Raw genomic sequence first — 23,348 nt, forward strand, 5'->3', positions numbered from 1 at the left:
TTAACCTGATTTTATTCTGCAACTCAAGGTCTGCAACTCAAGACCATTAATAAACAACATGAACATAACTGGTTCAGTGATAAATGGGACATTACTTCAGGTGTAATTTGTATTAATGGCACAAAAGCGGATATGAGGGAGCCTGTGCTCTCCTAATGATGCACATAAGACTTCACAGGACTGAATGCTTGGAATCACAGTAGTGGTCTGAAAAATAAGGGTTGGTCATCGACAAACACAACCAGTGCAATCAAGCAGAACTAAGTCATCATAAATAATGCTGCATCTTCAACCCATCTACTTTTTTTGTCAGTCCAGTTTGTGCATTTAAAACACATTAAAGGGATAATTTACACAAAAATGAAAATTATGCAAATCAATGAAAATAATTTATTTGTGTCATTGCAAACCTGCATGACTTACTTTCTTTCGCAGAACACAAAAGTAGATCTTAGTAACCTAAACGTTTTGGTTACCGTTGACTTCAACTGCATGGAGAGCGTCTTTGATGTTTCACCAAAGAAAGTTACGGTATACAGGTTTGCAAAGATATGCATTTTCATTTTTGGGTGAACTATCCCGTAAACAGGGAACAAATGCTATCCAGCATATATCCAGCTGACCGAAAAACGTCTATATTTCCAGTTTTCTTTTTCTTGAACACATTGCCTCTGAGAATGTGAATGAAAACAGTGTTTGTCTATCTTCCAGTTAAGAGAAGCTAAATATCCTCTAGACAATAAAAACAACATCTTCAAACCAATTAAACAGTACAGTCTTAAAACAATCTAAATATAAAAATGCATAAGCAAACAGTTCAGGCGGAAAAACGAATGTAGGTATTTGCATATAGACTCTTGTACAGGAAACCCAATGGTAGTAAGATTCGACATCTTCAACGCATTTTGCAAATATATGTTATAAACTCAAAATACAGTATTTTCATGAAACACTTTCAATCTTCTACTTCTGTGGTTGTTGAAGTTCCTGCTCAGCAGTTGTTTGTTCATTTTACAGTTTTTCTTCATAAAACAAAAGTAAATGCTCTAAAGCATACAGAGGCATTAAATACGTTCTTTTTAAAGTCCACAAATACTACAGCGTTCCTTCAGTATTCTTGTGGCCGTGAATGCAGAGGAGCGTTATTAGGAGTGTGTGCCGACAGGAACGCTCTGGCTCGTGATTCTCAGCTGGAGTGTGTGGGGAAGACAGTGATATGTCAGTAGGTGTGCTTCTTCTGCGAGTCTTATTGTGAATTACTTCATATGAACATATCACTCGGAGTCAGTCCACATCTGTACTGGTAATCAGCTAATATACAAGACCTCTGCAGAATGATAAAAGATGCAAATGAGCATGCGAGAACAGGAGTTGTCATTCATTCAGTCGTGTGATGGCTTTGGAAATCAGCAAGTGTTGTCAATTCCTTTAGGAAGCTGAACTGACAGACTGCTTCCTATCGATCTAAAGGGAGAATAGGGGAGGTTCTGGTCACATTGAAGGGTTTGAGTCCATAACTTAGAACACAAAAGTCTACCTGTCTTGGTAAGTTAAGCAGTAGCATATAAAAGTGGTTTTGGTCTAGGTCATACGTCTGGATTAATAAATGTGGGGCTGATAAAGTTGTGAATAAATTTAGCAGAAATCTACATCCTTGCTGGCAGCATCTAATCTAAAGGCTTCCGGGAGCTTCACACGAGTCAGAATGTGTTAGTTTAGTTGTATGTCAGTTTCACTCTGCGTTGTTCAATTAACCAGCAGACCTCATAGTTGTGCCGTACATGTCTGATGGCGTGTGGCGACGCGGTGGATGTAATTGTAAGTCACTGTGATTGAAGCTGTGCGTGTCTCAGTAGGTCTGGTATACATCGTGAATGGGCATCTGGAAGGTGGCACCAGCAGGGAAGGCCTGAGGCAAGTACCCAGCGTACCCTCCATAGGTTGCAGCGGCTGCCACAGCAGCGTTCTTCTGCAGCGCTGCCAGCGTGGCGGTGTTGGCGTGGGTGGCGATAGGCATGTAACCGGCTCCATACAGACTGGCAGCTCCAGCCGGAATCCTCTGCATATTATGAGCCATTGCATAGATGGGAGTTAAAGGACGACCCTGTGAGGAAAAGAAATAGATTGTTACACCATATCCTAGCTAGACGCCATAAAGCAATGATAAATAAAGTGTTTTTGACAACGACCATGATGGCGGGTCACTCAGTTTTTATTTCCACACTGTCATGTTGGGTAGTGCTGCCTAGAGTGATTTCTTAATTGTACCGAACTGAATACTGTAAGTGAATGGAGGGGTTGTCATTCTCTGTTCAAAAATTAAATAAAATCTGATCCAATTTTCCTCCACAGCAAACACATTTGCATTTTAAAGGATAAGTTTGCTGATTTTCAACCAGCTTTGTTTTTTTACAATGTCGATACAGTAAATGAACAATGTGTATTACAGTATTTTTCTATTACCTGCACCAAGATTGAGGTTATTTGTCAGCAAAAGTTCACCGTATGACGCAAACTTTGCTTTTGTGAAAACTACAGATCATACTGAGGAATTTTTGTATCCCCACTTATTGATAGTTTGATCGAGCCCAGTGCATTACAAGTGTTGAAATTTTCCTGCATTTTTCAGTACATCACTTTTTCCTTCATTTTCTCTAGTCATGTAGAACAGATTCAAAAAAATAAATAAAATAATGTCTTTACTGCATAGAGAGTAAACTTGTATTAAAACCCCATATTACAGATGGTGAACTATCCCTTTAACAGTCCGATATTCTAATTTAATTTCTTAAAAAAAAAAAAATCTTACTTATCATGACCGTATGAATACAAAATTCATACAGATTTCCATAAAGTTGTGAAGGTGATATATTGTGAAAATAGCATTTTGACTAGATGTTGTGTATTTTTGGTCAGTATTGGTATTATTTATCTGATAATATTTGAAAAATTCAATATCTTTTTATTTTTTGGCTACTAAAAGTGTTTTTATTTGATGAATTTTTTAATTACAGGCAGCAACATATGCTCATTGGAATTTATGTTTTTAGAATTAGCCTCCTTCCAATTTATGAGTTGGAATTTTAACTGAATAGAAAGCTGAACTCGAATTTGAACTGGAATTAGAGGAAGTGGAATTTATAATTACAGTTCAAAGAAATGTAATATACTGGCATTTTGGCCTATAAGACCTTCAAAATTAAAACTATTTCAACTTTTAGAGAAGGCCTTTCAACTTCCTTTTCAAGTTACAAATTACACTTACTGAAGTTACAAGAATTTCTTTAAATTTCTGTCCCAGTTCTGATTTTTCACTTTCAAATATTTGCTACTGCAATTCAAAGGATCGCTCCAGGCTCGATCAAGTTCCACATAGTTGTTCAATAATATTTTAATTGGCTGTTAAATACCATACAGCACAGAATTCTTGCTTTCAGTGGTGTTAGAATTATCTGAGTGTTATAATAACTGCAAATTGCCCCAGCTGCTCAGGTGCAGGTGAGTACAGTACCTGGAAAGGTGGTGGTGTGGAGACCGCAGGTATGACTGCTGCAGTGGCCGAGGCAGCTGTGGGGTCATGCTGGAGGGCCAAAGGATTTATCAGGTGCTCCACTGGGTGCATCTTCCCTTCCTCCATTAACTTAGTTGCAGGGGCAGCAGAAAACATAGCAGGGTACTGGGCACAGAGGCCTGGAAGAGCCACTAAACATATACATACAATTAGAACAATGGCAAAAATATGCAGACTATATAGTGTACTTTACATAATAGCATATTTTGTGCATCACTATGTAAAGTGTGTACAATATGTTAGTTAACATACAATTTAAAATCTGAAATGAGGCAGTAAAGAAATTGGGGAAAATAAAGATAGGTCAGAAAATGCAAAAATGATAAAGGTTAAAAGCAGGAAAAAGGGAAAGACTGAGACTTACACAACCTGTCCTCATTTACAACAAGTGTATGACTCAGCTTAAGATTAGCGACAAAAAATACACCCACAAAGAGCCACATACACACCGTCTATCACACACACACACACACACACACACACACACACATTGTTTCCATGTACAAAAACTCTTTTCATTCCCCATGTTAATTCAGATTTAGGTTCAGTAGGTTTAAGTGACGTCCAGTCAGGATTTCGCAGATCTCAGATCAGAATTCAGCAAGATCAGTCAGTTTCGACACAGAGCAGCTGATTAGTAAGAAAATAAAGTAATTAAGAACTTTGAACTCAATGCCCAAACAAAGTCAAACGCTCTCAAAGCATTTTATAAGTGGTTTTAGTTCCTGTCTTATGATAATGCATTGAGTAGCAGTCTATTCAGATAACTGTATATTGTAATATTTAATCTAGAGGTATATAAAATTTTGAGAGCTTTTGAGAATTGTTTGAAAACTGTATGTATAATTGAAAGAAAGCATTTAAGCAATAAAATGGATACCAAAGCCTGCTTACTAGGGTAAGCAGTGACAGCTATGACAGCTGTCATAAAGAAACGAAGTTAGTGTTCCACTCCAGGCCAGTAGGGGCAGTACAGTTTAATAAATTATCTTTACTTTTTTTAATAACTCCAGTTTACTTGATTGTCATTTTAAGAATTGAATGTAAAACTAACTGGTGGTTCAGTTTCACTAATAAATAATATTAGTAAATTATGGTTCTAGAAGTTTCTAGATTCTGCCTCCACTGAATGGAGTAGAGCACAACTGAGTTAAATTCTTTATATATATGTGGTTTAATTTCACACTGACTTGTGCCAGGCTTCATGCCCATTTGGTTCACAGCTGCCAGCTCTAGATTGGTCATGATCTCGTAAGGCTTATCCGGCAGTTTGGCCTTTCCTTCATGGTAGCGGCTGTAAATGCCTCGGCCAGCTGAATAGCCACCAAGGTATGAGCCGCGGGGCCCTGGGCCCCTATTAACGGCCCCAGCACGGCCACGGCCTCTTACAGTACCTGCTTAAGATAAAAATGAAAGGAGGTTCTGTTCAGGTACAGAACCACAAGGAGCCACATACATACATATATATATGTACTGGTAACCCCATTGCATGGCATTAAGCAGACGATTAAAGTAAAGTCATTAGCTTTCTCTGTCAGCTTTCGATTCTAGTTAAATGTATTTGCTAAAAAGGTTTGCTTGCACCGATGAACTTTGTAATCGAGATGGGGTGTGGTACTATCACTCTTCGGCATTCTAATTCAAATTGCTGTCAGTGTGAACACCTCTTGAGATATTTGCAATTCCCTTCCATTCTTTAAGATGGGAGTGGTGGCGTTTGAGCGAAGTTGAAATTAAAAGTAAAGATAAAGTACTGTTTTAATCAGACAATAGATGTTGTCAAATATATAACAAGTATGTTTCAGAATGTATACGCAATCACAATTCTTTGTTCAATTTGAAAGAGAAAAATGATCTCAGTTGTTACAACCCAACCCAAAACCACAAGCATTTGTAATTGATGATTATGGGTTAGGAAATATAATAATACCAGATTCCCATCATTAGTTTCAGTATCATACATTTTGGGGATCTCATTCTCAGCCCTTCAGCACAAAACAATCTCAAAATGCATGCCATCTAGTGGCCATACTAGAAATGTAGCAACAAACAGGACTTTTAAAACAGCTGTTCTCAAATGGTTTTGTTTCTGGATTTTATATTAGATACCAAGTAGCATCCACAGTACCAAAACTGTTAATTTCCTCAAAAAATTAAAATCACCATGAACTAAAATGCTAAATTATATACAATTATTAATTAAAAGATTATAAAAAATTACCATGAACTAATATGCAAATTATTAAAATGACTAGGCTGAATAGGAAAAGTGATTTTGGGTTCTAAAAGTCTCTTGAAATTGAAGCCAATTTCAACATTTGTTTCCAACCAAACCATTTTTATCTCCATTATATTTTAAAGTATGTGTACTCTATTGAGACATACTTGATAAAAGTAAAAATCCCCCCTTTTAATGGTACATAAGTGTTAAAAAGTAAATTTGACTTGTTTCAGTGTAACTGGTAATGAAGTGCAATTACAGCACCCCTTACACCCCCTGAATGGGTCATATATTACCGTGTGTAGCTCATGGGTTTTGATTTTCAGGATTTTTAGCATTGGATTTTTTTTTCACCAGTTGAGAACCACTGTTTTAAAGCTGGTAGCCATATGAAAGTTCTGAGTTAAAAAGACATAATTTAAACATTTATTGTAATTCATCCCCTACATTTGTTTGTACAGATCAAGTCTGATTACGTATATGTTTAACTGCATAATACACAAGGTCATCAAGAAAAATCAATTGTTATGAATGTTTTCAGGTCATTTTGATTTTATCAAATGGTATTGCATTTCTTGAGTACATATAGGATCTTTTTTATTTTTATTAAGAATCACACTCTCCCCACTGTTCATTTTGATCTTAGAGGGTAGAAAGAAAAAAATGAAGTGTCCAACCTTTGATGAAGTAGTCTCGGTTGGGTCCAATGAGTGTGCTGTAGGGATAGCCATAATAGGCGAGTGTATATGGGTCACACTGATACACATAACTTTGTTGGCTGTTGTCAGTAGTTGTCGCAGCCGCAGCTGCAGCCGCAGCCACAGCTGCAGCCGCAGCCGGTGTTCCCTTCGATGCTTTCTGATAGCGGGTGTACTGCTCCTTATCCACAGGCTTGGCCAGGGTTACTTCGATGCGGGAACCTTCGATCTCTGTGTTGTTCAGGTTGTCCATAGAAATCACCGCATCTTCTCGACTGGCGAAGTGAACAAAGGCATAGTCTCGGATTTTTTTGACCCGTTCGACACACCCAGGATTGAACTGGCTGAAGGTTTGGTGTAGAGTATCTTCACTGGTCTCTATCATCAGGTTGCGCACATACAGAATTTTCACTGTTTCCATCACATCCTCGTCAACGTCGATCTCAGGTTCTGCCCAGTCAACTGCAATCTGGTGACCCCAGAGCTGTATACATAGAGAAAGAGATACACACACAACTGATTTAAATTAAGGTAGGTATATTCACAAAATATTATAAATAAAGGAATAGTTTGGCTAAAAATGAAATTCTCATTATTTATTTACCCTCATGTCATTTCAAACTGCTATGCTGTTATTTTTTTTTTTCATAAAAATCTTCACACAACAGTTTTTCAGTGAAACAATACTATAAAGCTTCAAAAAGTGCAAATAAAAATGATAGAAGCACCATTAGAGCGATCCAATCAAAATATTCCCATTAAGTAATTTGTTAACTGAAGAGCTAGCATTTTTGAGCTTAGTAGATGTGGTCTATCACTTCTGTTGTATGGAAAATAGCTGTGTGAAGAGTCTTCAAAAATTCTCCTTTTGCAAGTATATAATGAAGTTAAAAATTTCAGTGGAAAATGGTGTTAACCTGAATTCGCCCTGGCATGAGCTTTCTTCTGGCCATAGCAGCAGCACGGTGAGACTCATACTCTACAAAGGCAAAGCCTCGATTCTTCATCTTATCCGCAGCACTGGCGTACACAATCACATCCAGCACCCCCTCTGTCACCTTGGAAACTTCTTCCAGGATCTCTTCACGTTTCTTGGTTTTTGGGATTCCACCAATGAAGAGGCGGCAGTTATCTACACTAGAGCACACACCTAGCAACCTTCCTGGACGGATTTCGAAGTTATTGAGTTCACGAACTGCTCGCTTAGCCTCATGCTTCTGCGTGTACATGACGAATGCATAACCGCGGTTCTTCCCATCAAAATCCATCATCAGGCGCATCTCGTAGATCCGTCCTACAGTCTCAAATACTGGCACCAGCTCATCCTCGTAAACATCACGTGGGATTTTACCCACAAAGATTTCGCAGCCACGTGGAGGGGAGGGGCCTTGCCAGCCAGGCGGTGGCCCATATTTGCGTTGTCCATTTTCTTGCACCATACCATAGCCTGATCGCTCCATCAGGGCCACTAGGGCAGCTTCATTGGGGGCACCAGCCACTCCCTCTGGGATGGTGCTGTGATGCTGCGGATGCTCAGAGGAGGCCTTAGAAGAGGAGGAAGGGCTAGGGTTACTCATAGCAACGGCAGAGGCGGAGTCTTCTGCTGTCATTCTGAGACAAGCATCCAATCAGGATTGGAGTCTAAAAAGAGACAAATAATTTATTCTGGTCAGTATGTATATGTTATTTGTACTGAAAACAAATTGCAAGCATCACTACATAATTATCTAATAAAACTATTAGCTAATAAATTTAAATTTCTCATGTCAACTAGGGATGTACCAATATTAAAATTTTGCCAAATAATTATTATTTTCATCTTATGGTTAAGTGGCCTGTATTAAAATTGTCTAAATGAATTAAAAATAAACAATTACTAAAAAATAAAATAAGTTATTTTGAATGCAACTAGAGAATTTACATTATAATGCACAGTATGAAAAGCTGACATTAATTTTGAAATTTGCTAGAGAATACAATTAACAGTGTTAATAATTTTTTTAAGCCTTAGATGACGGTAAAGGTAATCTAAATGTTAAACTGAAGGAAATAAACAACAACTTAATACAATTTAATAGTATCATTTAATATCCAATTTCATTCAATAACATTGCTGTTAAAAATATATAGATAGACAGACAGATAGACAGACAGATAGACTGATAGATAGATCTCCAAAATGCTTAAATCCTACAGTCTAGAAATTTCCATAATCAGAACACAGATGCATGGAAGCAAAATCTTTGACAAAAAAATCATATTTGACATAAAGAAACCATGATTTTGTAGGCAATGTAATGTTTTAATGAACATTATACGGAACATATATTCACTGTTTTGCCGTTAGTTGGCTCAAGTCAGTAATTTAGCAGTTAGCCGGACCTTGATGCCTCTGGAGAGGGGGTAAAGGTAGTTAGGTTGCTTAGCAATGAAACCATGGCTGCACATGCAGAGCATGCTGACCCATACACAGCTTATCCTGGAGCACACAACATTCACATAACTCACACGGACACAAAAATGCAAGTAAACACAACTAAAATGGACAAAAGTAACAAGGTGTAAAAGTTATTATTAATATACTTAAGGAATAAAGTTTAAACAAATGAACAACTACAACACCCACCGTGCTTAAGTCGGTACCTGGTGTTTTCATGATGAGTTCTAAGAGGCGCACTGAAGGAGCATGTGACTGGGACAATGAGGTTGGAATAACAGGCAACTCAGCAGTACTAAACCAAAGCGCTCTCACACACATCCATAAACACTTCCTCATTCACACGCTTGCACACACATATACTGAAAATCAGTACATGTGTGGCTCAAGGCCAAGCTGAAACAGGAAGAAAAGCAGACTGACTAATCAAAAGCCATAAGGACCAAGCAGACAAACTAATAAGAGACATTTAAATAATCTGTGGATATAGCATTTCTATATTCACTTATGCAAATGTTTGACAAAAACAGCTAATAGAGACTGATTTGAATACAATTTTATACAAATTAAATAATAGTACAAAAAAAAGTTAAGAATTTGAATAACGGGCATTTACTACTACTACTACTACTACTACAAAATAAAAATACTTCCTTTAAGATAAACTACTGGTTTTCATATTAAATTGGGGATAGTCTTGGTGGAAGTGGGTTCAATGGAAGTGTACTGAATGACAAAACTGAGACGATTCAGCAGAATTCTGGAGGAAGGAGAGGTCGAGAGAGAATAAATTATGCATGAACAAGTAAAGAGAGAAAGAAAGCATAAGAAAATAAAAAAATGTGACTCCGCAAGAGCAAAAATAAGTAGATGTGTAATTTTCATGCGATTAATTATGACAAAAAAGCGTGATAAAAACGCAAATGCGTCCTATAGAGCTACGTGGGAGCAATAAAAAATGTGAGACGAGCTGTAAAAAAAACGCAAGATCTCGAGACGTGTTTTTAAATGTTTATCTTATTTTAACTTGACATCGCGTTCAAAAAGTAGGCTGTTCTTGCGCAAGACCCAAACGCAACTGTTTAAAGACGTCAAGCCAGTCTAGCGCATATTTAATCATACTCGTATTAAAAAAATGGAAAAGCAGCGAAACAGAGTACAAAACTGTCGGTCTCTCCAAACACTAACCGAGAGCATCCAGCACTGAATGAATGATCTCACAAGTGACGCGTTTCTACGCTCAATATCTGGAGTCTTACTGAGTTTCTCTCTCTCGATTGTACTCACCTTGACACGCTTCAAAAGGCGGAGCTCATGCAACAGCTCGACTGTAAAAGGAGTGATGTGGACTGCCTGTGATAGGCTTTTGATATGGGGTTCACGCTTTTTAGCAAAATACTTTTTAGGTTAGGCTTGCTTTAGGTCAGTTTCTGTATTTAAAATTTAATTATTGTGTTCATTAATTGTGATTAATTAATTACTAATTAATCACAATAGGAAGTAATCAATTCTTGTAATTAATACACATTATTGTAATACATGTAATTAAAATGATTGACAGTTAATATTGAGGTAAATCCCTGGGGATAACAAAGACTTAAAAAGCATTTTTAGGCCCTCATGTGTATCTGGAAGTGAGATGTTTTAGACGTTTCCTTGTTCCGTGCAGATATAACCTACAGAAAACAGCAGGAAGTGAAAATCAGTGGCAAGACAGAGAAAATGCACGATCGAGAAGGTGGAAAAAGATTATTAATTTTCCAGCCAACATCAGGTTCCATATTTCATTGTACCTGCCTGGCAATGGTTGACCTTTATAAGTCTGTGTGTGCATGTGTACTTCGTGCAAGGAAACCTGAGGCAGCAGCAGGTGGATAATTAACCAGCACAAATCACTAGCCACACACACACACACACACACACACATATATATATATATATATATATATATATATATATATATATATATATATATATATATATATATATATACACACACACACACACACACACACACACACACACACACACATACACAGACACACAAAATGTGCAACTCATTTCAACAAAATAGACAAATTCTTACATAAACTTTTCTGAAAATCTTTAAATATTTTAACAATTTTCAAACAAAATTATGAAAAACACAACATTAAAACTTAATAAATATGAACTAAAACTTAATAATTTAGTTAACTACATTTATAAAACATATTGCAATCTTAGTTCATGTTCATTTTAACATTTGAGAAATTCAAACTTGTGTTTAATGCCTTATACGAGTTACAACAAAAATATCTTAAATTTACTTAAAGAAAATGTGGAAACCGAATGCACAATTTTTAAGTCTCCAATGGAAGATTAAACTTATCTTGAGAATAATAGTATTTAAGATGTATTTAGTATGAAATAACAATTTAACACCAGTTTTTAAATTTAATTTATATTATTACTATTTAACCTTAAGTAATATTAATAAACATCATAAGTAATAACTTAATAATATAATCGAACTGCACATTATTAAATAAATAGTGTGTAACTAAATATCAAGTGATAGAAATAAATGAGTTTATGGAATGAAGTGTGTTAATGAAGGAGGATCGTCCTTGGAAAGTGTGAGGTTTTGTGTGTGCAATCACAAAGGTTTTATATTACATAAGATACTGATTGACAGAAGTATATCAGATTTTCTTTAACACAGGACAATATTTTACAATCAGCACATATAAACTCACACACACGGGTACACAATAACACACACAAGGCTTTTGAATCTCGAAATATCAATTAGTATCTCTAGGGTGAAACTCCTTCGATCTCAGTGAAAGAAAAGAGTGAAATTATGAAGGGTAGAACAATACACACGCTGGCCTCCCAAAGTACTGTTCTGACAGCAAACACACACACATGCTGTACAGAGCTGGGTCACTGTGGCTTGGAAGATTGATCATCGCTGACATTTTGCATGATGGGAAAAAGTGTGAAGGATACAACTTCAAAGATTTTCATCTATTTGTTTAATTTAATAATTTTTTTTATTTATTTTTTTGCTTAGGTTTAATAACCATACATGTGTTTGTACTTTAGTTTGAAAAGATTTTAGAATTGCTGTTATGCGTCTATTAACAATGAGGTTGTAATTTTGGCCTGGTTGCAAGATACATCTTTAAAAGTGCAAATATACACTCTCTCACAACAAATAATGAAGAGGCATTTGAGTCAATGACAAATAAGAGTATCCATGATAACGGAAAAAAAATCTAGTTCAAAATACATTTGCCAAGTTTTAAAATTTGTTTAAGAAAAGTTTAAATTTGATAACCAAATAAATATTAAGGTAATATATTATTCGTAATAATATATTTAATAATATTCATAAATATTATGCATTTCTGGGAAATTGCACCATATCAAATTTTACAACCTGAACTAAATTTACCTTTATAAAAAAATGTGCATTGTTTTTATCTATAATTTAGAAATGATATATAATTTGCTGTTTAATTTAATAAACTGTATATATATATATATATATATATATATATATATATATATATATATATATATATATATATATATATATATATATATATATATATATGTATATATGTATATATATATATATATATATATATATATATATGTATATATGTATATATATATATATATATATATGTATATATATATATATATATATATATATATATATACACACACATATAAGTATGCAAAAGTAATTTTTGACTTTATGCCCATAAAAATATAAAAATATTTTTTAGTTAAGGAGTTAACTAATATATATAATTTTCTGTTTTCTCCATTTTTTGCATATTTAAATATAATTAACCAGTGTAGCAGTTTTTGTAACTATATTATTTTAACAAGAGTTTTCTTAAGGCTATCAGGACAGTTGTTTCACCTGACGTTTTTGACTTTATGCCCACAAAAATATCAAAATAATTTATAGTTAAGGGATTAAAAACATGGTTATCATAAAAGATGCATATTTAAGTTTTTATGTATTTTTGAATAAATAAATAGATGAGTCAGATGAGCCCATAATGTCATTGACCCATCTTATGCCTTACTTTCTGTTTATGTGTAGATACTGGGCATCTCTTTAGTCATGTCAAGGACTCTTCAAATGATATACACTCTATAGAGCAACCAAGAGAGCGAAGAAAAGCCCTCACATATGCACAAAAGCTCTGCTGGCCTGAGTGTCATTAAAGAGTCTCAGGGGTAAAAGGTGGCTAAAGGACATGGGTGAGAGAGTTTTTGTATGTTTTTACTGTGTCTGAATGTTGGTGTGTCAGCAAGGTTTAGATTAACTCCTTTTACACTCAGCATCCATACAAGTGCCACAGTGCGTTAAGAGTCAAAGTTTGTTGCCATGACCAACAGATTATCTGGTGAGTTAATGTTTATTGCCGAAGAGACTCTTAAAACCGCATATTTTAAAAAACCACTCACATGATGAAACCGAAAAGTTCAGAACCTTGTGTTCTTCTCAGTGACTAAGCAAAACTCTATAATAGTGTCCTATAATTATTAAACCTAATCTCTGAGAAACGCTGACCTTTGTGACACTTCATAATCACTGTGCAGATCATTAACATTAAGTCTCTCTAAACCAGGCTCCACAATTCTTTTTTAATTTGACACACTCTCCATACTCTATATATAATTTTTCGGTTGCAAGTGGTCAGTATCTTGAGTTTAGCACTACAGAAATGGCAATAAATACAGATGATAATATGAAAAAAAACATTTACAGAAATTAAATGGATAATTTACACAATATTTACTTAAAGTTCACAAAATTCAGCTTTCATTTTAAACAGATTATCCAGTGAAAAAGCTGCTGGTTGATTTTGAAAGTGACACAAGAGGGAACTACAACTTCTGTTAATCAGCCTAGCAGTTATAGTTATATGCCGAAGTGGCCAGATGTTGGCCAAAACAAACATGTAAGCATAGACATACTTTAACAGATACATTTTATTCTCAATGACTGTTCACTGGAACTTTGTGTAATGATGTGATCCAAACAGCTAGTGCATCATCTGTTTGTCAACAGCAATCGATATGAATACTGAAAGTGACAGAAATGTGAATCTCAGAGTGAATCTCTTGAAAGCTGTCAAAAACAAAAATGTGATCTTAAGTTTTCAAGATGTAATAAAATCCTTGAATTCAGTGGTGAGAAAGATCTAACAAGAAGCAGCACTGAGAACTATCAGAGTTACAAAGAAAGCTCAGTATTGTAAAGGTCTGTATATGGTCCTATATATATGCTATGTGCATCTCAGATGAATGTCTGGATCACATGACTTTACAATATAACATAAAGGACACGGTTTCTTAAAACAGAACACTGGCGTCAAATAATGTCAGACAGAGTGAGAGACGTGTGGACATGGTGACCATCATACCCACAACACCGTTCTCAATTCCTGTAATCCTCTGTTTCAATTCTCTATGAAAACATGCTGCAGTAAAACGTTTATCTAGTCATTTATATAAAACACACAATGATTTTGTTCTCAAGACTTAGAAACTAGACAAAAACAGGCATTAAATAACCCAAACGATCAGTGTTATTTACGTATTATTATATACTCTTATAGTATTCATTATTATTTAGAATTAGTTTTTATTCATAATTTTTGTTTTATAATTTAGTTTTTTAGAAAAGTTAGTACTTCTACATTTTATATTTCAATCACTTACAAAGGCAACATTTCTAATTTTCACTTTTAAAAGTTATAAAGTTTTTTTAAAAACCTAATTTATGTTTTATTTTATTTCCGCTTTATTTCAATCAATGAAAACAATTTTTATCAGTTTTACTTTTAGTTTAGTAACACTGCTAAACTTATTTTATTACAATTAGTTACTAAGTGTATATTTCTAATTTAAGTTTTTTTTTTTTACCTAACATTTATGTTATTTTATTTCAGTTATTTTAGATATTTACATTTCAATAGTTTTGGTTAACAAGGCTTAACAATCATTGTTAAAGCACTAAAGCACTTCAATTCTTTTTACCATAACTACACTGCACACATTAGAGCATTGGGATGAACCACAAATGCTGCTGACACCTTGAGGTTTCTTATCTTGCAGTCTGAACTCTTCACTCCTGAAGTTAATCTACTTACTGCAACACAATGTGACGAGGTCTGTTTAAACACAGTCCGCTGATATAGACACACACAGCTGATGATCTGCTCAAAAATGCCTCAAGTAAGCAAATCACTGATGTCTCATCACGTTCTCCTGATGAATTTTCGATGAAAAATCTGCACACGGAGAACTAAGATATCTACGTAAACCTTTCTGATAACAGTAACACGCACAAGTCTGGGCCCACCCTAACAGCAAACATAAGGCTGAAGAAGTTGAGTCCAAAGACCAACAACCAACGTAGCGAACTGTGACGCACAATTACATTTTACTATATTTTTTGCTCACTTGCATAAACACACAATGCTGCTAGTCAAATTACCTAAGATGCTATTTATATTTCAACAGTACATTTATATTTCAACATCCTTACCATACAGTAAACAAATATATCGTTTTCATTTTTTAAGTTCCCCTGAAGGTCATAAAAGGTCATTACAACATTGCCACTAAAAAAGAACACAGAAGTTACCTCCAAACATTTAAATAAAGCCTCAGCCAGAACTAAACAAGCAGAAAATACACACATACTTTAGAATCCCAGCAGTCACAGTCACACAATGAAGAAACACACATTACCTGCCTTTTCAGGTGAATTAATGTGTGTCCGAGTAGCAGTGCAGCTGGTGTGTGTTTCACTAACACAGTCACACAAACACACACTCAGGCCTTCTGTCTGTCTGGCGTCAGCAGCTACCCTCTTGTCTCTCTCGGTCAATCTCTCGGTCTCACACACACAGTCTGTGGGGTAGAGAAGCGGAGTGTGTGATTGGAGGTGCAGTTGGTAAAACAGTGTTTACTCAGTGCATGTGAGGGGTGGGGCAGAGCAAAGGTGCCCACTCCTGCATCTCTCTCCTATATTTCTTTCTTTCTTCCTTCCTTTTCCTTGTCACACCAAAGAACCCTTCTCTCCCGTTTTTCTGGGAGCAAACGAGACATCTGTGCGGGAGCGTGACTGTGTGCGGTGAGCTGTGAATGAGGTTGTCCATTGACTGAGCCAAAGTTCATTATAAGCGGCAACTGACTATGAAAACTATTCAGTCTAACCTGAAATCAATTTCCTGAATTCCTGCATTCAAAAACATTTCAACACAAACAGTTTGAAGATCAGCGGCCCTCATGCACATTCAAACCTGGAAAGGACTGTGAAATCTTCTCATTCCTGTTCCTAAGAAACAGGTACTTACACGTTACAGTGTGTTTTATGTTGCTCTGGTTACTTTGATAAGGTGGAAATCATTGATTTGCAGAAGGTTGTGTGTGTTTGAGTGAAAGAGCATTCAGAAACTGAGACAACCAAAAGTGGTCTTATAAAAAGGAAAATTCTATATAGCACAGGAGCATGCTAAACTTGACCAAAAACTTGTTTGTATGTGCACTTGATATTTCTTCCTCATTAAAATATTTTACAAATGAAGAAATAAATTTTTGTTGCGCTGACCACTTTTTTAACTGCCATAATGGTTGGTGTAAAAAAGAAAAATGACTATACACTTTCATTTAAAAGTTTGGGGACTGTAAGTTTGCTTGTTTGTTTTTTTATTTTTATTTTCATTTATTTACTTATTTATTTAAGAAATCAAAACCTTTATTCAACAGGGATGCATTAAACTGATCAAAAATGACAGTAGAGACATTTATAATGTGATTTGTGTTCCAAGTGAATGCTGCACTGTGTATTCATCGAATAACCCCGAAAAAAGGGAATCATGGTGTTCATTAAAAAATTAAAGCAGCACAACTTTTCAGCTGATTTCAACTTTAATAATAATAAAGTGTGTTTCCTGAGCACTAAATCAGATTTCTGAAGGACCATGTGACCCTGACCCCTTTAAACTATGCTAAAAAGCAACACTTTCCTTTATAGCCAACATATTGGTTTGAAAACAAAGTTCATGGACATGTTATTTATCAACTACCCGATTATATTTTTCTGCAGAGTCAGTAAGATGTCATATGATGATGGTCACTTGTTACACATTTAGAGAAGAGCGATGGGGGACATGCATAAACAGGAAATGATGGTGCACTTAAGAGGCAAAACTATTTTTGTTTGAGGTGGTTGGCTGGTCAGAAGAATCCTTAGTAGCCACACAAAACAAACACACACTCTCTCTCTCACACACACACACACACACACACACACACACACACACACAAATGGGTGGCAAACCAGTTGGATGGATCCCTCAACTGTCTACAACAGTCCTGTGCTCACAATGCACAATGTACACACATTAATTCACAAGGAAACATTTCCAAAGTGTATCCCCAATCGCTCAAATGCAACCTTGAGATGTAAAATAGCACCTTCAGATATGATCTTTTAAATCATTAGCAACATTATAAAACCTAGGCACATGATGCATTGTGTGTAGGTCATAAAGCAGGGTGAGGCTGTGTAGAGTCAACATACTGTACTTTTAGAGGGGGCAAAGTCTGCATTTATAGCCTTATCAGTGCTCACTGTACACATCTAAAACCTTAGTCTTTATTGAGTTCAAGTTCTTCTTCTGTGCTTTCTCAAGAGTGTGTTTGTTACAGAAAAAGAGAGACAAAAGTATTAGATAAACATATATCCTCAAGTGACAGTTGGGAGAAGACGTGTGTGTGTGTGTGTGTGTGTGTGTGTGTGTGTGTGTGTGTGTGTGTGTGTGTGTGTGTGTGTGTGTGTGTGTTTGGGGGGAATTAAGATAGACTGTGAAAGTGTGTTTTAGTTTTACACATTGCTGGTAAAGGTAACTGGAAAATCAGGTTTAACTCAAACTTCAGCACTGTATGGATACATGAATAGAATAAAGACACACACACGGACACGCAAACAGACATGCGCTCTGACTTTCTATGCTAGTAATACATCTGACCTACAGTAAGATCTCTTAGTCAAGGTCATATGATGGTGACTGAGTTGATGGCTCAACTGCTTAACAGCTTTAAATAACTACAGACATGGAAGAGCCATATTGAAGTGTAATACATAGGGTGATTTTAAAACAATGAGATTTCAAGTGAAGTGAAGTCTTATTGGTCCAATGTTTTGGCAAAATATTTCAAAGCTCCAGTCCTGAAGTATTACAGCAAGTGGTGAAGGGTAACGCATTAAAAGTAACACAGATTATACTGTATAATCAGATTACTTTGTTTAAGTAACTAGTAAAGTAATGCATTACTTTCAAATTTACAACAAAATATCTGAGGTACTTTTTCAAAAAAGCAATACAAGTTACTTGGATTTCTCTCTTATTTACTGACACCTCTCCTGTCCCTGTGTTAGGAGAAACTGGGAGTGAGGTGCAGAGGCTGAGGCTCTTCCTTCAGTCTGAGGTTTAATAATTTCAATTTTGGAAGTTGGCAAAAAGATAACTTTTGCTTTGTTTTTTATTAACAACTAAGCAAACCCAGCCCAGGTGACAAAAAGTAACACAAAAGTAATATAATGCATTACTTTATAAGTAACATTTTTAGTTAAGTTATTGTTTAGTATTTTTATTTTAAGTAACACAATTAGATACTTTTCCATGGTGTAACACAATATCGTAACACATTACTTTTAAAAGTAACTTCCCCAACACTGATTATGGCATTAAGTGGAGAAGATTATACATTTCCACCATCTGAAATAACTGTAGAGTTGCAGTTTGTATTTTGTTAATAAAAAAGCAAAACAAAAATAAACAGAAGCCCTAGTAATATCAGGCTGGACTCATTTGTTGCAATCTCTGAGACACTTCACATTCTGTTCTGGTTGAGGATACTCAGATTTTTATTTACTTGAGGGTCACTCTGCACTCCCAACATATAAAACTTTCATCTTTGAAACACAAAACCAAGATTATGAAACCTGTGAGATTTCTGTCCCTCCATTTAAAGTACATCCTACCTAAATTTGAATCATAGATAGCCTAGAAATCCATATGAATCAAGTAGCTAAATCCAAGTCTGGATGATAAAGGTGATTATTTACATATTTATGTTTTAATCTATACTTAAAGAACACATCAAACGCGAGAAACGGAAGTTTAACTGTAGTTTAACCTTCACATCAAGCAAGCACGTTTGAGCTTCCGTTGATGTACTCCATGTGTTGATCAATGTTAATATGTGAATGTGACGAGTGGGGCGGGGCCGAGGGACATGGGAGCGAGGCCGGTGGAGTGATTGGAGATGAGCTACACCTGTTTGACCCGCCGGTCTCGAGGCCCACAGAGGAGATGGAAGGATATAAAACTGGAGCGACGACAGTGAAGGACGAGAGAGGACCAGGCCTGGGCTTTTAGTTGTGTTTTGGTTTTTATTTGCGCGCACCAGTCGTCCGTGAGGGGCTGGTGCGCTGTTTTGTGTTTATTTTGTATTAAAAGGTTATTTGATTGTCCGCCGGTTCCAGCCTCCTTCTATCGGATGAATATGAAGGTTTAAATCATTACAGTGAATAAAAACCTAAATTAAACCTATTAATCAGATCATGTGTCTACAGAAGACTCATGATTCAGATGGATTACATTTACAATATATTTATACATTATAACATTAAGAGAAAAGAAGTTGATTTTTGTACTACGTTGTTTTTCTGGTTGAAAACCATTGAAGGTCTTGTTGGAAGGACAGGGTGTAATGGGAAAAAACTTGCAAGTGTTTGAGTCTTCAGTATCAGTGCATGAAGGATGAGATGTTTTAAATAGTTACATTTAAAAGAGGACAAACTACGATGGATCATTGTGTTCTCTTACCCCTTCATTCCATACATACACACACTATAGCAGAAGTACATAACAATATTCACACACCAGTCCAGATTTTGTCCTGTTTATTGGGTTCAATGAACGAGGCCTATTATTACTTACTACAACAAAGAAAAGATGAAAGTGGAGAGAGAGAAGAGTGTAATGAAGCAGCATAAAAGCATTAGCAAGACAGAGAGAAATTGAGCGACTTGATTCAGACATGCAGAACTTGGGTCACTAAGGAGACTAGTGTGTGTGTGTGTGTGTGTGTGTGTGTGTGTGTGTGTGTGTGTGTGTGTGTGTGTGTGTGTGTGTGTGCGTGTGTGTGTGCGTGTGTGTGTGCGTGTGTGTGTGCGTGTGTGTGTGTATGTGCGTGTCACACGGTGGGATATCCCAAATTAAGCCTTTGGTCTAAAAGAGCTCCACCCCTCAGAAGTCACTTTTAATCAAAGTACCTGGAGGAGAACCATGCTGAACACACACACACACACACATACGGCTCTTCTAGTCTGTCTATAGAGAGAATATAAGAATGCATTCATTGTGAAGTGCAGGTATTTGGTGTGTGTTAGGGAGAGAGATGGGAAGAAAAGCAGAAGAGAGAGAGAGGAGATCCTGTTTCACTCTCACACACACACACACACACACATACACACACACACACACACACACACACACACACACATACACACACACATACACACACACACATACACTTGTCCAGATGTCTGTCATGGTTAAAGTCATGCTGAGGGGGTCACATGATCAGTCATATGACTTTAAGAACACAGAAAGAGAGGTGACCTGTCTTGCTCTCTCTCCATTTCCTTCTTTATATCTAATAGTATGTCTACAAGAAGTCAAGGAAGGCTGACTGAAGTGCTGAAGGTGGATGAATAAGAAATGTGTGTTTCCCTCAAAGAGGAAACAAAACTACTGAGTCAATAAAGGATGTAGAATTGAGAAATGTCTCTAAACCTTACAATTATATTCAATTTAGAGTTTGTAGGGATCGAGATTTTCTTTAAGAAATAAAGACATTTAGAGAATAGAACTTAATGATATAGCACAGAAAAAAGTAAAAAATTAAAGTAAAAGATCTATTTTTATGCTTTTACCCTGACATTAAGGGATGATATTTTTATAACTATAAAAAGGCCATCAATCATAAAATTTTGCATTTTTATGATCAAATCCTTAATTTTCTGTCATTAAATGGAAGGAACAATTTCAAGATTTATGTACCAGTATATAATAATAAACAGTAACAAAAAGCTATATTTATGAACACTTTTGAATATTACATTAAAATATTTGCATGATTATGGCAAACATTATTTGCATGAATATTTGAATGTTACATAAAAATATTTCATGAAAATGCTATGCTACACATCATAACTTTAAGTCAGAATTGTGAATCAATTTTTTGAAACAGACTATTTGAAATGATTAGCAGAAAACAAACATAGCAACTTCAAAAAGATTTTTGCTCCGGATTAAATGGATTTTTGCTACCGTCTTAATGCTCACCAAATGTTCAAAATTGTCAATCAGTTCATTTAAAAAAAACGATTCACAGAAACTAACCGGACTTAGCAATTATAACAGCATTTCTGATTCTGAAGTGTAAACCAGAAACACAAGCAAGGCATCTTTTTCTCAAAGTTTACACAAGCAATTCACAAGACAAAAATGATTTTGTCTTTATGAAATTAAAAGGCAAAATAAAATTAAAATTAAAATCATTTAAATATTTAATGAAAGTAACATGCATATAAATTCCAAAAACACACATGCACCTTAATATGCTGCTTTCTGATAATCAGATAAGCAGCTGAATGGAGGCAAAGAGAACTGGTTTAAGTGAGAACTGGTTTAAGTCAGAACCACAGCCAATCAGATTTCCAATACACACACACATACACACACAAGTGCATATACTACTGGGCCCCTAAAGGTCTGTCACCAAATAAACACGCCTACACATTTAACAGCTGCGGTATTTAGAGTAACAACAGAGAGTCACATGAACATTGAGACACGCACACGAACACACACACACACACACGCACACACACACAGACAGGTTGTCTTTTCATTGTACTTCACCTTCAATGTTAATTCTTCTCAAGTTCTTAATTTATTTTAAACTACATCTCCCATAATGCAAAGTCACAGTGTGTCGACTCTCAAGACTCCTGACCTTTTATGATTTTTGTCTAAACATATATATAATACTACTGCCACTGTCTACTACAACTAAAAGAAATGACTTGTAATTTTAGAAGAAGAAAAAAAAAACATGGTTTATGAATTTTTTTTCCAGTTGAAAAAGTCCATAGTTATCCCCCAAAGGGAGGTTTTGAACAATTAAGTTCACTTCTGTAGACAAAATTATACCTCAAGTACAGCTAAGTAAACATACCCACACAAACGTTTACATAGTTATCTTGCTGTTCTTCTTACATAAAATTAATTATAATAGCAACAAACTTGCCCTAACCCTAAAAGATAAATTTGTTTATGACATACAGTATATGAGTCATTTTTACCTTTTGGATATTTTCCTAAAGTGAGGTTTGCCTCAGATGTAGCTGCTTTTTGGAGACAACTCAACATCACATTAAAGTTTTAGCTGAAGCTTTCCTATTATGTGTTTTAAGACTTAATTTCCATACATTGCTAGTAGAAAAACAAGATTCTACGGTTCTAGAAACAATTATTTGCTTATGAAATGGTGATTAATCTGTAAAGTGAAGTGTGGGTCTTGTCCGTTCATGTTGTGCCATTCCCCTCTGAAAAAAGTACACGTCTACACTCATTACACTAAGCATGCAAACTCTTACGTTGGCTGGAATGGGCCTTTAAATCTTTTTTAATCATTGTTTTTTCTCTTAGATTGAGCCATCTCATTGTCAGAAACCTGATTCTCTCACACACACTAAATTATAGCACACCCCCTGAGCCCAGTTACACAACACACACACAAAAGACCCGCAGAGCAACTTTTAACACAGTTTTCGCAACACAAGGACATTCTAACCTTACAACTGTAAGATGGAAAAAGGATAGAAAAAGGGAGGGAGGGAAAGAGAGATGTCAGTTTAACTATATGAAAATAAATAAGGTCAGAGGGGAGAACGTGATCGCTGGACCATCTGTGAGAAGATGACACACAGAGAACAAGGAAGGAAACCTGACAAAACATGAGACAGTGAAGGAGAGGATCACAAAAAGACATGCATGAGAATGTGGGAACTTACCTGCGCTTTTAGTTGCTGTCAAAGAGAATCTATGTGTTGCATTAATCAAAGGCACAGCAGATCAACCACATTCATCCCTGTTTCTCTGTATTTCACCCGTTATCGTGTCTGTTCTCACAGGTCTTGACAGTCCAGAGTGATGAAAAAACTTTAAGTTTCTCTTCTTTTGCTCTTTTGGTTTCTGTCTCCAAACTGTTTCACTTCCCCGTCCCTGCTGTTTGTTCCCCTGCTTGTCTCCTTCA

The 23,348-nt window shown here is 35.8% G+C and overlaps 1 protein-coding gene across 7 annotated transcripts; it reads right to left on the minus strand.

Moving 5' to 3' along the window:
• Window positions 1–23,348, minus strand: LOC132143553 (RNA-binding protein 47-like). 7 transcript variants are annotated; one of them, XM_059553882.1, is made up of 7 exons: window positions 23,107–23,348; window positions 15,699–15,860; window positions 7,408–8,131; window positions 6,470–6,974; window positions 4,762–4,965; window positions 3,512–3,702; window positions 1–2,104 (listed from the first exon to the last, which is right to left on the minus strand). In XM_059553882.1, exons 3-7 carry the CDS (start codon window positions 8,098–8,100, stop codon window positions 1,850–1,852), a joined length of 1,848 nt encoding a protein of 615 aa, XP_059409865.1. In that variant the 5' UTR covers window positions 8,101–8,131; window positions 15,699–15,860; window positions 23,107–23,348; the 3' UTR covers window positions 1–1,849. The 7 variants fall into 7 exon arrangements, with proteins under 7 accessions (XP_059409865.1, XP_059409860.1, XP_059409861.1 ...); XM_059553877.1 differs by having other exon boundaries at window positions 4,762–4,968; XM_059553878.1 differs by lacking the exon at window positions 15,699–15,860 and having other exon boundaries at window positions 4,762–4,968.

This window comes from Carassius carassius, chromosome 7 (genome assembly GCF_963082965.1).
Source record: "Carassius carassius chromosome 7, fCarCar2.1, whole genome shotgun sequence".
NCBI classification, from domain to species: domain Eukaryota; kingdom Metazoa; phylum Chordata; class Actinopteri; order Cypriniformes; family Cyprinidae; genus Carassius; species Carassius carassius.

Coding starts and splice junctions, on each gene's coding strand:
- LOC132143553 (XM_059553878.1), bottom strand. CDS start 8,100: ATGACAGCAGAAGACTCCGCCTCTGCCGTTGCTATGAGTAACCCTAGC. Junction 6,975..7,407: donor TCATGCCAGGGCGAATTCAG/GTTAACACCATT, acceptor CTATGTATACAG/CTCTGGGGTCACCAGATTGC. Junction 4,969..6,469: donor CCGAGACTACTTCATCAAAG/GTTGGACACTTC, acceptor TTTTATCTTAAG/CAGGTACTGTAAGAGGCCGT.